This window comes from Clarias gariepinus, chromosome 8 (assembly GCF_024256425.1).
Source record: "Clarias gariepinus isolate MV-2021 ecotype Netherlands chromosome 8, CGAR_prim_01v2, whole genome shotgun sequence".
Classification (NCBI taxonomy): domain Eukaryota; kingdom Metazoa; phylum Chordata; class Actinopteri; order Siluriformes; family Clariidae; genus Clarias; species Clarias gariepinus.
In genome coordinates this window covers 35,649,442-35,665,147 of record NC_071107.1, presented here as the reverse complement: position 1 = coordinate 35,665,147, position 15,706 = coordinate 35,649,442, and the positions used below count along the sequence as shown (strand labels likewise).

At 39.2% G+C, this 15,706-nt stretch overlaps 1 protein-coding gene across 1 annotated transcript; it reads left to right on the top strand.

Annotated features, from left to right (window-relative positions):
- Positions 1–575: 575 nt before the first annotated feature.
- Positions 576–14,294, top strand: fndc5a (fibronectin type III domain containing 5a). The gene is made up of 6 exons (XM_053502566.1): positions 576–669; positions 5,694–5,809; positions 6,995–7,187; positions 7,656–7,745; positions 7,962–8,153; positions 13,842–14,294. Exons 1-5 carry the CDS (start codon positions 600–602, stop codon positions 8,099–8,101), a joined length of 609 nt encoding a protein of 202 aa, XP_053358541.1. The 5' UTR covers positions 576–599; the 3' UTR covers positions 8,102–8,153; positions 13,842–14,294.
- The last annotated feature ends 1,412 nt before the right edge of the window (positions 14,295–15,706 follow it).

The following is a 15,706-nucleotide window of genomic DNA, read 5'->3' as shown; positions in this document are numbered from 1 at the left end:
AAAGCTAAACTTTTTATTATTGCATTAATATATGCAATACGACTGATATTTATTCAATAATACACCACAGCTTATGGCATTTCTTGTTAATTTTATTTATTTTTTTGTTTTCCATTGTGTGTTTGTTGTTGTTGTCGTCTCTAGAAGGTTCTGTCAAAACAAATTCCTTGTAAGTGCAAATGTACTTGGCAGTAAAGCTCGTTCTGAATAACAACACACACACACACACACACAGAGGCGGGCTTTTTCTCTGAACCCCTCTCTCACTTGCAGTCTGACTCTGACGCAGACACTGAGTACAGACGTCTCGCGCTGCATCTGTTCCCCGTTGTCCCCGTTACTACGTCCGTTATTAACAGCGTGCTGCGCGCGCTGTCCGAGGTGCTGAAACCCGCTGAACGGTCTTTCCGTCTCTCTCTCTCTCTCTCACACACACACACACACACACACACTGTGCTGTCCAAGGTTCTGCCCCCCCCCCACCTCTCTCTCTCTCTCTCTTTTTCTTTTTCCCTGTAAAGCAACACGCTGTTCGTCAGCGACGCGCGCGCCATTAATGCGACACGGCGCGGACGCGGACGGACGCGCGCGAGAAGAGGATGACGCCGTGTTTAGCGCGCGCGGTGCTGCGCGTGCTGAGCTGCTTCAGCGTGTCGCGGGTTTTGGCAGGTACGTGGACGAGCGCGTCTGTCATCCGCGAGACAAGAATAAAGGCAACAGGCTTTTCACCAGGGCTGTGGGAGTCGCGCGGGAGATATCTCTGTGTGTGTGTGTGTGTGTGTGTGTGATGAGAGACGGGTTTGCATGCACCATGAATATCATTCTTGTGTAATGCATGTTGCATGACAGATACCTGACTATATTTCTTCCACCTGTTGCTCTCTCTCTCACACACACTCACACACACAAGGTTATTTAATTTTTTAAAATTATTTTAAAAGTTATTTTAAATGCTTTAATTTCAACAAACAACATAAAAAGCATAAGCATGAATAACTTCTAAACAAGTTATTATTATTATTATTATTATTATTATTATTATTATTATTAATACACTTTAAAAATGCTGGGTTAATAAAACAACCTAACCATAACCCAGCTGGGTCACTATTGGACAGAACACGCGCTGGGTTGTTTTGACCCAAGTGCTGGGTTTAACCATTTAACCCAGAATTCTGGGTTGTTCATCAGATCCAACCAGTGGGTGAAATTAACACTCTTACTGGGTTGACACATTTCATTTGATTATTTCTTTTTATTTTCAAAGAAGACGCAAAATGTACACAACTTCACATAATGTAAATAGATTGTCACAGAATAAATAAAGTGAATAATCCAATTTTGACAAAAATGTCAGACAAAATCATATAATCCCAAGTTGACCATTTTTTAAATAAATAAAATAAATGTAACATAAACACTGTAAAACAATGAGAAACAAGAGGCCTCTGTAAATCTGACTTAAATTGCATTTTTTTGCATTTAATACAAAGTTTAAAGACTTTTTATATAGAAGTTTTCAATACAAATCTTATAATGCCCACATGACATCAAACATTCCCCATATTAATATTTTAACTATTAGTTATTTAACTATTATTATTAAATTTCTTAAAAAATGACATTAAAAGCAAAAACAATCAAACTTTTAAAAATATTATCAAATAAGGTGAAAATGTTTAGATTTAACAGATGAGTACTCGTGTCCATCAATCTAATATACAGTATGCTGAAGAAACTCGCAGGTGAGAAGGCACTGCTTTGTGTAGTTAACATCAAAGATAAAAAAACTTTAAAACAAACTTCAACGGCCTCCACCAAAGAGTCTGTATCAATAGCATTGCCTCCAACAATGGGAAAGGTCTGTCAGGTTCCACCATCACTTAGTGTTGCAATATAACTAACATTTGCGTCAAGCATTTTTGTTAAGGACATACAACTACATATGTATTTAATGCAAAAACGTCTTTTCTTTTGTCAATACACAAAAATACATAATGTGAACATGAATTTAGTCTATATTTCTGATTTCTGACATCTGGATTTAATACGAAACCCCTTTTTAAATTCTCAACAAACCCTAGATGAATACAATATTTAGGGGATGAATTTACAATTATTTCATAAGGATGAAGAAAAAGCTTGTTTTAAATGATGACGCATTCTCATTTTTTAAATAATAATAAAAAGAATGAAAAAAATCCACCCCACACCACCATATCAAAGCATTTAATTTAAACAATTAAAAAAAAATAAGTAAGACTTTACATTAACTTACCATAAAATACTGAGTGTGATCGAGTTAGAAGTGAAGAATCCAGAAAGTTCACCAAAGAATAAACCAACTGCTGGGTGAAAATAATAGACAGAAACAGAAGACATATTAAGACTGTCATTAAACATGAAATAACCCAACCAGGTGTTAATTTGTAAATGACCCACTACATTTCATTTGACCCAACATGGACCAACAATGTGTTTAAAGTACCTGAAATAACCCAGAATTTTGACCCAGCATAAACAACCCAACAGAGTGTATTATTATTATTATTATTATTACTAATCTATTTAAATAAAAGAAAGGTTTTGTCTATTTACAGTACGTCCCCTACATATGAACAATTGAGTTATTACCTTAAGATATCACAAAAGTTAGATCACCAAGTTAGATGTCCAGTGTACATTGTCCCGTGCGGGCAGCATGGCATCCCAGGACGTCCAGAAGCAACCGCAAAAGCATTGGCGAAAAAGCTGGTACTGCTAAGAAGTGCCAAGCAATAACGATGGAGACAAAAGTAAAAATAAGTGAGAGAATGAAGCAAGGTGAAAAGTTTGCTCATTCTTTTAACATGAATTGTTCAACCATTTTCACAATCCTAATGGACTAAATCATGGAACATGTTAGTTTTATACTGTGTTTAGCCAAGTGTGTTGAATCCTATAACCTGGACAATGTTTGTTGCATTTACGAACAAATTGGACTTACAAACAAGCTCTCGAAACAAAAACTGTTCATATGTTCGGGACTTCAATGGTATCTTTACGTTTCCAACATTGGAAGACCTGAAACCAATCTTAGAAAAAAATCTGTCTGTATGTCCAGCCAAATTTTGTTTTAATTCTTGTGAAACTTGTCTATTAATTCTGTAATTTGGTGCTTGCCTGAAGTTTGTGCCTTAAATTAAAATAAAAATGTTTAGTAAAAGTGAAGTTATGAGCAGTTATGGTAATGTGCCAGATTAAAAACCCACAAGTTTTTGTGTACTGTTCATGCATCAAACTGTGGGCGCGTCTTAAATTGACTGGACAGAATTTATTTCAACTTTTGCAGTACTTAGTTATCTGCCTGAAGTGAATCATAAGTAAAATCACAATGTTGAGTAAAAGTGATGTGATGGAAAGTTATGTGGCAGATTTAATAATCTACTTTAAAATAATCTAGTAATGCACTAATGTAAACAAACACTGTAAAGCTGCACAGTCTCATATTTTGTGGGACCGCCTTTAGATTTGATTATGGCATGTATCTGTCGTGACGTTCTTACAGTAACCTTATGCAACATTCTGACTCAATTCTATGAATCCAAAGTCCAATCTTTATGATCCCTTGCAAACTGAAGTCTGTTTCTTCTGATTAGTCTCACTAACTAAGGAGCATTGGTGGCTCAGTAGGTAGGTTTCTCGACAGTGTTTAAGTCATCTCCGATCACATTCAAGTTCTGGATCACGTTTTTACTCCAAAGTTGACTGTTCAGCATTATCCTTGAAGGTGTTAATATTTCACTGGACAGTTTTTAACCTAATTCCACTTATCTCCTTAGTTGTTTTCTTTGCTTGATGCAAACGCTTATTATAATTTGATCTTCTGAAACACAGTTTTCCATCTTTTCCACAACCAGACCATACATCTTTAACATGCCAATCCAAACAGCACCTTTTATTTTTTATTTTTTTGCCCAGCCACAGCATGATGCAACATGATGCAATACAGCTTCACAATACGACTGAACTCTGGAGTAAATACACATCATGTGAAGGATTCGCTCAACACGTGGTTGCTTTCTGAACCCCAAACACAAACATAAAGTGCGACAACACCTGTGATTAGTTGTAGCAAAAATGGGACGTGCTCCAGCTGCGTAATTCCAGTGCTTCCCTCAAGTCCGGATGGAAATATTGTAACTGTAAAGATGATCACATATGAATCCTGCTACAATGTTTTAATAGGGGTGCCTAAAAACGTATTCACCGCAGCCACTGATGTGAAGATGATAAAAGAATGAAGCTCCTTAAACAATTCTCCTTGCAAAAAAAGCCCCCCCCCCCTCCACCACTTCCACCACCTGCTACAACTGAGTCTGCTGTTATTTCATCATTAAGCACAAAAGTTATCGCCCTCTCAGTGTAAACTCTGATGCTTTTTCTCCCTGCCCTGAGCTTTTGAGTCCCAGCAGTTATACATACTAAAATGTAAAATTTTTACAGCTCGCTTGCACTGATGTTCTCCGACAGCCTGTCTGCCCACGTTTTGCTTTTAGAGCCGCCTCCCATAGCTTTCCCAACCTCTCAGCAGCTCCTGGATCCGTTCTTTTCTAAAGCTTGGCCAGACTTCACTCATTCTTCCACTGCCAGATGAATCACATCTGGAGGATGAGAGGAGCTTAAATGCCTTGAAACATTACAAACTCTTTTTTCTGGTGACATTTGCAGAATGTTTTGGGTTGTTATGGCAGGAAGACACCCACATCTGTTTGTCTGTTTGTCCGTCTGGGTTTTATGGTGCAGTCGCAGAAACATGTGCACTTAACAGTATTTTGGCATTTGTTCTGTCTACTGTGATGGGAACGATAGGGGGAGAAACTGCAGTGTAGCAGAGACAGAGGAACAGGAGGGTTAAGGACATCTCTTCGGTCTCTTACAGCTAATGAAGCATTACAGGAAACTTTCTGTAATTATACTGCAGAGGTTCTAGTTTGTTCATTTGTGTGTTTGTTTTTTTCAACTGTACATTAAAGTCTGGCTGTAGTGTGGGCTAATACCGCATTGTCTCTTAATTTGTCTATTTATCTTTCCTAGCCATTCATTTTATACATATCTACTGTATCTATCTATCTATCTATCTATCTATCTATCTATCTATCTATCTATCTATCTATCCATCCATCCATCCATCCATCCATCCATCCTTTGTGGTGTTAATCATGTATGAATACACAGATCTCACGCAATCTGCATTCCCCCCCCCCCCCCCCCCCCCCCCCAGATTAGTAGATTAGTAAAAGAAAAAAAAAGATTCCATTCCAGTAAAGCCCCAGCAGCTGGAGAGACGGCCGGATTCTCTCTCTTGATCTGTCAATCATTTCACAGAGAACATTTAAACCTGATGCTGTTGCAGAATTCGGATGATAAACAGCAAAAAACTAACAAATATTAAACACAGACTTCTATTGGCTTTTTTCTACCTAAGTGACACACACACACACACACACACACACACACACACATAAGTCGTAGTCGAAGATCTTAACCCAGTTGTAGAGCTCTTATGTATAATTCAGGCCTTTTTTGGTATGCTTCACCAACACACACACACACACACACACACACACACACACACACACACAAGTGTGTACAAACATTTTCACTTTTTTTCTACAGAAAAGAAAATCTGTCTCTCTCTCTCTCTCTCTCAGACAGTTTAGCTCCTCCCGTAAATGTTTCTGTCAGGGATCTAAAGGCCAACTCAGCTACAGTGACATGGGAGATCCCAGGAGCAGAGCCGGTTATTGGATTTGCCATCACACAGCAGGTACAGAGTGCGAGAGAGAGAGAATTCCTCCAGCTGTTAAAGCCCTTATTGTAAAGGCTATAAGATCCTTGTGTTATTAAGTGTGTAATAGTCTAACGCAGTAAAAAATCCACGTGTACTTTATAGCAGTTTTAAGTAAATGTGCATATTAAGGTTTTACCTTTAACCCTAAAAATGTAGTAAGAATCTGCTGCATGTGCACCATTCGATGCAGACTGCGAGGACGACCTGGAGCACATCCACTCCAGGAAGGAGCCGCATGATAATCGATTTATCTATTTATTATTGAAACGATTAATCAGATTCAAGCTGTTACAATTACTTGATAGCTCTTTTTTAGCTCCCAGATTTGACATTTTTCTTGAGGTTATTTTGTGCATGTGGTAAATACAGTAACAATCCAGATAATTAAGATGAAAACTTCTTTAAAAAAGATGTCTTTTAATGAACATTCCTAATGAATAACCTAAAACAAACAGAAAGCTAAGTTTTTCGGCTGTTTTGCTTGAGTTGTGATGTTCCAACTCAAAGGAGATTTTTGCCAGTGAAGGCGTTTGCTGTCACAATCAATCAAGTGCAATGACATCATTAACAAATCGACAGCTAAATTCATTGTTGACTAATTTGATTATTGATTTTAGTTGATTACTCATTGCACGCCTACTGTGAAGCATGGTGGTGGTAGCATCATGTTGTAGGAATGCTCTTTCTTGTCAAAGTCAGCAGAATTCACTGCTTAAAAAGGACACAGAACAAAGCCAGATACTGTGAGAGGCTCGATCTGGGATTGCATATTATTTCAGCAGAGGTATATACGAATTCTGGCTTCTTACTTTAGATGAACAGAGTTAAGGCATAAAGCACTTTCCTTTCTGAAACTCCCAGACTTTCTTGTTTGTTAGTTTTTGATGATGAATGAACGAGTTGCTGAACGTCTCTTGGCGAATGAAAGTTTGCTATTTAATAACAGCAAAAGCCGTTTTTTATATGTTTGGCCAAATGAATGGTGTAGATCTGTCAGAATAAAAAAAAAAGGAAGAGAACGTGGAACATGTTAATATCATATCCAAGAGGAGGAGGGGAAGAGAGTAGAGTCCACACATTTTATATCTTTTATAACTTTACATACTGAAAATGAGAAACTATTGACCTCTTCTTTGTTTTTGTTTATTTTTCTGATGACAGAAAAAGGATGTGCACATGCTGCGCTTCATACAGGAAGTGAACACCACCACACGGAGCTGTGCATTGTGGGACTTGGAGGCAGAGACTGACTACATCGTGCACGTGCAGTCCATCAGCACGCACGGGACGAGTCCGCCAAGCGAAACCCTCCGCTTCAGGACGCCAAAAGAAGCCGAGAGACAGACCTCTAAAAGTAAACACACCCACACACACACACAAAAAAAAACACACACAGCCACACTCATTCAGTCAGACAGAAAGTATATTCAGGGTTCGAAGGGCATACTGAGCACATTGCTTTCTTCCATTCTTAATATTTAATAAGATTTCCCTCCTATTGTAAGGTTCTATCTACAGTAAATGGGTGACCATTCACAAAATGTATCCAGGGAAGAGCTGTATAGAAAGCCAGAGCCATTATCCCTCCAAAGAAGCTTGAATCTCGACTTTTTTCTTTTTCTTTTTCATCCACACTGTGACTCCTGAAAGCCTGTCAGCTTCTGCTAAAAGTGATCTGAGAGCTCATTTTCTGACAAAAGCAGACGGCACGAAGTTCCTAATCAGCTAAGAGAATTATGGACTGTCACTTTCACACAGCCGTCATGCTAAACTTAGGAGTGTGACGTTCTGTCAAGCTGACAGCTGCCATGTATCTTTGTAGACGAAGTCACCATGGAGGAAGTGGGGCAAGCCAGTCAGCTCAGGGCGGGGGAGATCATCATCATCGTGGTGGTGCTCGTAATGTGGGCAGGTAAGAAGAAATTGAAATGCTATTACGAAGGAAAAAAAAAAAAAATACTTTATTTTTAGCTTTAACGCTTTACCCATCAACCGCCGCTACTAAGTAAATTCCTTAAACATTCTGGTACTGTACGATGATTATCAGGTCAACCGTCATGAAACCTTAATCATTTGTTTTAGCTCGCACTAAACAAATAACTCTCGTTCATCATTCTATTACTTTCAGGTGTGATCGCCCTTTTCTGCCGTCAGTACGACATAATCAAAGACAACGAGCCTAACAATAACAAAGACAAAGCCAAGAATTCGTCAGAGTGCAGTACCCCTGAGCATCCAACAGGGGGTCTGTTACGGAGCAAGGTGTAACCCCACCACCTCCACCTCCACTTTCTCCCCGAGCGAAGAGGACGACTAGCAGGTAAATCGTTCTGGGAGGTCTCTCTATAGAAGCCTAAGCCTTATCTTCACCTCCATTTCACTGTATCCTCTTGGCATGTAAGTTAGGTTCAGTTCAGCCTTTATTCATCACACATATATTACTTATTCTTCGCATATCCCAGCTTCTTGTTAGTAGGCAGGGGTCAGAGCCCAGGGTCAGTCATTTTACGGCGCTCCTGGCAGGGTTAAGGGCCTTGTTTAAAGGCCCAAAAGCGGCAACTTGGCGGAGCTGAGGCTCGAACCGCTGATCTTCTGACACACTGAGCCACCACTGCCCTGCCTATTATACTGATCAAAATCTTAGAAAGAAAATAACTCTACCAGTTTATAGAAATTAGGAAACCGTTTTTTTTAATCGCTTTGGCTCAATTTATTATTTTTTTTGTGTTAATTAAATGTGGTTAGCACTGTTGCTTTGCACCCTCAGGGTCTGGGTTCGATTTCTGGCCAGGGTCGATTCCCGTCTCTGCATGAAGTTGGTGAGTTTCCTTTGGGTACTCCGGTTTCCTCTCACTGTCCAGGGTGTACCTAGCCTCGTGCCCTAAGCCTCATGGGATAGGCTTCAGGCCCCCCATGACCCTGAATATAGAATAAAGTGGTATAAATGATGACTGAATGTTGTAACTATATTTTAAAGTGAAGGTTTGATTTATTAATTTTTTTAAATAATATAAGCTAAATGGGTTTGTTGAGTACAGAGGTTTAAGGTAACTAAGTACATTTACTTTATTACTGTACTTAAGTACATATTTCACATAACTCATACTTGAGTAGGTTTACCAAAAATATTTTTTACATTTTTTCACTCAAAACGTAGGACGGCCACATGGACAGCGCATCTACAGGTCAGTTTGTTAGTGGCCAACGTGTCCCACTTCTGGGAGTTGATTTTGCGCGTACTTCAGCAGGATCTGGCATTCTGTGGACAGGTCTAGCCCATCTGAGCCGTTGAGATAGTTTGATCTTAATCATTAATCTCATTATAATCATCATTAATCTCAGACACCATGGATGGTATTGCACAAGCATCTTCTTGATGGATTGAATGTGTTTGTTGCTAAAGACTCTCTTGTTCAGCTTGTTCATTGTATGCCACAGCAGGAACACTGATGCGGTTCTGAATTTCCATAACTAGAGAGAGAGAGAGTCGTTAATGGAGAGACAGTGCTGCAAAGATATTTGAAACTGCTGACCATGTTAAGTGCCTGGCCATTGATTTGGACTGATTGAATGGGTTAGGTAGGAGATGGATAGCCTTGCTCATGCTGGAACAGTGTTTCGGTCTTGCCAACATTAAGCATGAGTTCCAGCTGATTAAAGACACTGACCTCTAGTTTAAGGCAGGTTTGTCTCCCAAGGTTTTTACTTCATCTCAGTTTGAAGACAACCTTGACTAAGCGATGATCAGTGAAAAAGCTGCCGTTGCCAGTGACTGCACATGTATCCGTAGCATAGTGTTGGTCCCTCTCTGGCTCGTGATCACATACAGTAGGCAAGAATGTGCCAGTGGTGTGATTGTGGTTGTTGCTATGTCCCTTTATGACTGTCTTTTATGGGAAATAAAGTGTTGATGAATACCAGGTTGTGCTCTATGCATTTGGTGAGTAGTAAAAGACTGATTGCATTTGCTTTGCTGGGTCCATTTGAAGTTATTGTCACGGGGCGCTAGAGGGCGTGATGGATCCAAGCGCAGAGTTAGACCTGTGGTTAGTGGTAGTGCTTGTGTAGCAGACTGAGCCGGCCGAGTGGATCAAAGAGAAAGTGCCGGTTAAGCTCTGTGCTGTGGCGTGAGCAGAGTCTCGCTGGAATGCGGAAGCGCGCGTGAGCGCTCTGTGTGCAGCGTGGACCTGTGAGGAATGCTAAAGCGCCGCGAGTCGGCGAGAGCGCCTTGTGTGTCCCGTGCAGGAATGCGGAAGTGCAAAGAGCCGGTGAGGAAACTTGGTGTGCAGCGTGATTCGCGCAGTGTTGCAGAGACGTGGAGAACCGGCGAGTGAATGCAGACGCCGCACAGGTTGGTGGCTGGTTTTGCTAGGCTTTTTCGTGGTCAAAGGTGAGCAAGGTTCAGAGCCAGAGAGACAAGAGAAGGTCCGTGATCCGAATTCGTGGTCGTTGAGGCAAATCCAAGGGTCGATAACAAAACTCCGTGAGCGTGGAATCCAAACGTGAGGCAGTGGCGTGGTCGAGAAGAAACGAAGCGTGGTCGGTAACAGGTAGTCGAGACATGAAACTAACGCTGGAAAATTGGGCTACGAAAGGCACACAATAATCTGGCAACGTGACTGTGGCAGAGCGTGGTTTAAATAGGTAAGGAGGATGATTGGAGACAATGCACAGGTGTGTTGAGAGTGGAAGGTGAGGTGGCAAGAAGCAAGGGGTGGTTGGGAACGTGGAGCAGGAGTGCTCATATGATCATGGCAGAGCTGTAGCTTGACGGGTCGTGACAGTTATAGGAGGACTCAGGTGTTTATCTTGGAATACCTACAGTATGGCGATGAAGTCACCAGGCAGCACCAAGATGTCGGCAGGTGGAATATTACTGGCCGCAAGGCCTGGAATCATCATGGCCTGTCTTATTTCTGAGTTTCAGGCAAGACATGGTCAAGACACTGTGAAAGGAAACCAGTTACAAAGGATGTGCTAACAGAGAAACTGTGCTGCAAGTGGGGAGTTACTGGGTACTGCACTTTGCCCAGCACAGTGGTGACTGAAGGGCATTCTAGTTATTCTCAGTAGTGACATTCTCCCATAAGGAGAAAACGGCCTCACCACCAGTATAATCTTCTTTATGCTATTATGGTTACAGTGACATATTTCGGTAAATGATCGTTATTGTGATAAACGACTTACTATAGGAATGCATGGTGTACTGTATGAACCGGATATACAGTAAAAGTACAATATTAGTATAGTAACACTAACCCTATTACAGAAAATATATATGGTGCTTTGGGCAAATTTAAAGTTTTTACCTTAAGAATAAAAATTTAGCACGAAATTAGCTTTGGCATACAAAAGAATTTTCAGCATATGAGCGACTTCCGGTTGCGCGTACATCAGCTAGCCAATTAAAACTTGGTTGCGTAAGTGTAAAGTTAAGCAAAGTTAAATAAAATTTAACTAGGAAAAATAGAACTAAAAATAGAAACTGAAAATAGAAATGTACTGTACAAATCATAAATTAATGTTAAGCGAGGTTTAATGTCTATATTTTTCATGTAATTTTTTGATGGTTTTTATATGCAGAAATAGAATATTGGTAATGTAATATTTTTGTGTTGCTGGAACGGATTTTTTTTTACATTATTTCCAATAGAAAATGCGTTTCACAATAATAAAAAAATCTTAATTGTTTTAAGTCTTTAACTCGACTCCGGAATGGATTAAATTAGTATGTTGAAGTATCACTGTACATAAAAGTTTGCACTATTTTACTGTATATTCTACAGGACTGAGTGATTATTTCATGGTCATGTCAGAAAAGCAGTTTTTACCCCCAACAGAGTCAAAGCAAATAATGCTGTCAGACTCAAAGAGATCCTGAGGACAATTTTAGAGTACAATGGCAGATTCAGAAACATCAACCGTATCAGCATCTTGAAGGGAGTAAATGACTTTATAGTTGATGAAGTTGTTGATGAAGCTGGGTTCAAACTCCTACTACTGAGCCGTACAAGATGCAGCATCTGCTACCTCTCTTGGACATTCTCCCGCAGGGACGCATCCTGAAAATGAAAGCGGTGGGATGAGAGATGACTTGCTGAAATATGGCACTGTGTGGGACAGTGTCAGTTTCCACCACTCTGATGGCATCAGGCAAAGTTTTGATGCTCAGCTATGGATGGTGAGAGAGTTCCTGCCACCATGCTCTCATTTTTTAAAAACACATTAAGGATTTTTTTTCAGCATGGAGGTGGAAAGTACAGGGTATGATTATAGACCTCTGACCAAATGACATTGCAAGAACAACATGATGCTCTGCTACGAAAGTCTTCAATGTAGCTCTGTATAGTTGGATAAAGTTTTTTTTGTGAACACACACTTTTTGGATATTTTGCTCCAATAGTGTACGTATAGCTGTTGCTGTAATACATTATTATATATTTCCTGTATTTGCTGATAAATAAAAGGTTTCCACGCATTATCACAAATGTATGTCCTCCATTGTCCTGTAGATAAACAGTTTGAGAACACTGACTGACACGATGCCAATAAAAATTTCATTTTGACATGCTTTATCGATATAAGAATTTAGTTATGAATCATGAGCCAAGGTCGGTTATTTGCTTTTTGTGATGAGTTATGGTGTTGTGCTGTTCTGTTTTACAACAGTTTTGACAAATACACATTAAACTCTGAAAATAATAGCCTTTTTTTTTTTTTTTAAGCCAAAGCAATCAAGAAAATCGATTTATTTGTCTCTGGAAACATGATTTTCCTAAGGCAGAGTATTGTTGCACAATTTAAGTAGCTAGTCCTTGTAAATAATAACCAGCTACTGTAGTTTTAAAGAACCAGAACTTGTGTATCAGTAAATAACTAGACAGCTGTGAAAGAGAAGATTTACTTTTATTACTGAATGACTAGCTAACTGTGGAGAACCAGAACTCTGTGTATTGCTACAGTAAACATTTAGCGACAAAGATCATTTAAAGTAATTCTATGTAAATAAAATATAGATAATACGATTGGAAAATAACCTGATATTTTATAGCTTTTTATTATTTATTCATCTTTAGAAACCTCTTTTCACTAGTCAAGATATTTTTGAACATACAAAAAATACAGTAGCTATTGTAACTAGTAGCTTAGCAACTAGCTGGTTGTGAGCTCCATTCATTACAACAGTACAAAGATCATAAATTCTGCTAAAATATAATAAAACTATGTAAATAAAACTATTAAAAAACCAACACTAAAAAATAACTGGGAATTAATATCCATTTTATTATCTATTCATCTTTGCTAATAAACTATGTAGCTGTGACAAACCAGAACTCTATGTATGGCTAACTAACTAGCAAAAGAGTGGTAAAGAAGCAGAAATTTATGCTCTGCTAAATAATTAGCTATGAGGGCGAGTCAAAATGATCTGCACTTTAGTTATTTGTTCATTTTAAGGCTGGGTAAAAATAGGAAATGTGTGTGTTTGACACCCAGACTTGCTATCAAACTTGCTAATCATGCCACATTAGCTAGCTTTTACTGACCAGCTTTACTAATCAGATTGAGGGCTGCTTGTGGTTTTAATCCCATAATGAAGCCTAATGTTATGAAAGAGACCTGTAGAGTAAGTTTAGTGTTAGCTACTCATTGTTCTTTCTGAACAAACCCTCTCTGTTTGATATAAACACTGTATATCTGCTTGCATACAGTAGTCGTGTATTGTCTAGGTGCATATTCTGTATAAGCGCTGCCTATTTGTTTTATGCCATGAACTGTGAAAAGAAGGTGAAAATCATATTTATATTCATATTCCAATGCATTGTGCATATCTTAGGCTTCATCCTGCGGAAGCACATTTTAATAGAAGGGAAGAAGGATATAAAACTGAGTTATTAGGATTGCAGGGCCGGGGCTAATAACTCCTATTAAACATTAACTCCAGGGTGATGTATAAGCGTTGTCCCTTTCTTTTGCTGAAGTCACTCTCTCTGTCTCTTTTAAGCAGGTTCTCCACAACAACAGCAAGAACTGGATGGCATCCGTGACTGTTAACAAGGTGTGGCAGGACACATCTTTTTCCAAATAAAAAAGAAAAGAAAAATCACAACACCTGGCTCAAGTCTAATAAAGAGCAGAGGAGATGATGGACAAACAGGAGGACGTATGTGTGTGACGCGCCTACGGGTTTTAGTGACGAAAAATGCAGGGTTGGAACGGAAAGCGAGCTTTTCTCACCGTTTTGTCATGCAACACTCAGCTGCTCTCTACATCATTACTCTGACATGGATCCATGAGGACCCGCTGGAGTGATAAAAAAAACCCTCTTCTCCTCCCTTCTGTTAGAGCGAGACATAACTTTTGATAAAGCATTTATACCACAGCACTGTATATGAATTGATTTTCTGTGAAAGCACCTCTGACAGCAACGAGGCTGCCGGTCACAGTTTAATGTTATCCTGGCGTTTCTGTAGCAACTACTTATTTAGGGACAAGATAAAAAAAAAAAACACAACTGGTGACGTGAAGTTTTCTGTAAGGATGTGTTACATTAACATTCAAGGAAGGAGTCTCCAGTGTCAGCGGGTTTTTTCCCCCCAACATTTTTAGGACACAATAGACACATTCAACTGGAAATGAATAAATGGTGCTTAACCAGATCCAATGACAAACTAGGGGACATGATTAAGGATGTGGACATGCAGGTGATGATGGGAAGCGTAGTCCAGCGCCTCTGTTGCGTTACCCTGACACAAGAGACGATAAAGAAAAAAAGCTGGCGACGGAGCGACTGTTTATTCAAAGCTGCTGTAAGATAGGAGATAAAATGTTTTATTGATGTTGCAGTAATTATAAAAGGAAGGAAAGTACACTTTTATGATTTAATAAAGGAAAAAGTATAAAAGCTGGCAAATTTTTGTTGCATAAAAAGAGTGAAACCCTTCAGAATGGCCTTTAATTGGTGAATAATGAACTCAGAGGGTTGTAACGGTAATGTAGTTGATTAATTTCCTATAACAGCGTATTTTATTGCTCAGTAATTTGCTTGAATATGGAGTGATGTGTTGCACTGTGCTGAATCTCAGTTTGCAAGAAGAAAGGATTCGGTCGGTTTTATATCGAGTTACTAAGTGTTTACAAAGAAATTGAATAAAATTCAAAATAAAATTTGATTTTCTAAGATGAATAATATACAGTGGTGTGAAAAACTATTTGCCCCCTTCCTGATTTCTTATTCTTTTGCATGTTTGTCACACTTAAATGTTTCTGCTCATCAAAAACCGTTAACTATTAGTCAAAGATAACATAATTGAACACAAAATGCAGTTTTTAAATGAAGATTATGTTATTAAGGGAGAAAAAAAACTCCAAATCTACATGGCCCTGTGTGAAAAAGTAATTGCCCCCCCTTGTTAAAAAATAACTTAACTGTGGTTTATCACAGTTAAAAGTTCAATTTCTGTAGTCACCCCCAGGCCTGATTACTGCCACACCTGTTTCAATCAAAAAATCACTTAAATAGGAGCTACCTGACACAGAGAAGTAGACCAAAAGCACCTCAAAAGCTAGACATTATGCCAAGATCCAAAGAAATTCAGAAAAAAATGAGAACAAAAGTAATTGAGATCTATCAGGCTGGTAAAGGTTATAAAGCCATTTCCAAAGCCTTGGGACTCCAGCGAACCACAGTGAGAGCCATTATCCACAAATGGCAAAAACATGGAACAGTGGTGAACCTTCCCAGGAGTGGCCAGCCGACCAAAATTACCCCAAGAGCGCAGAGACAACTCATCCGAGAGGCCACAAAAGACCCCAGGACAACATCTAAAGAACTGCAGGCCTCACTTGCCTCAATTAAGGTCAGTGTTCACG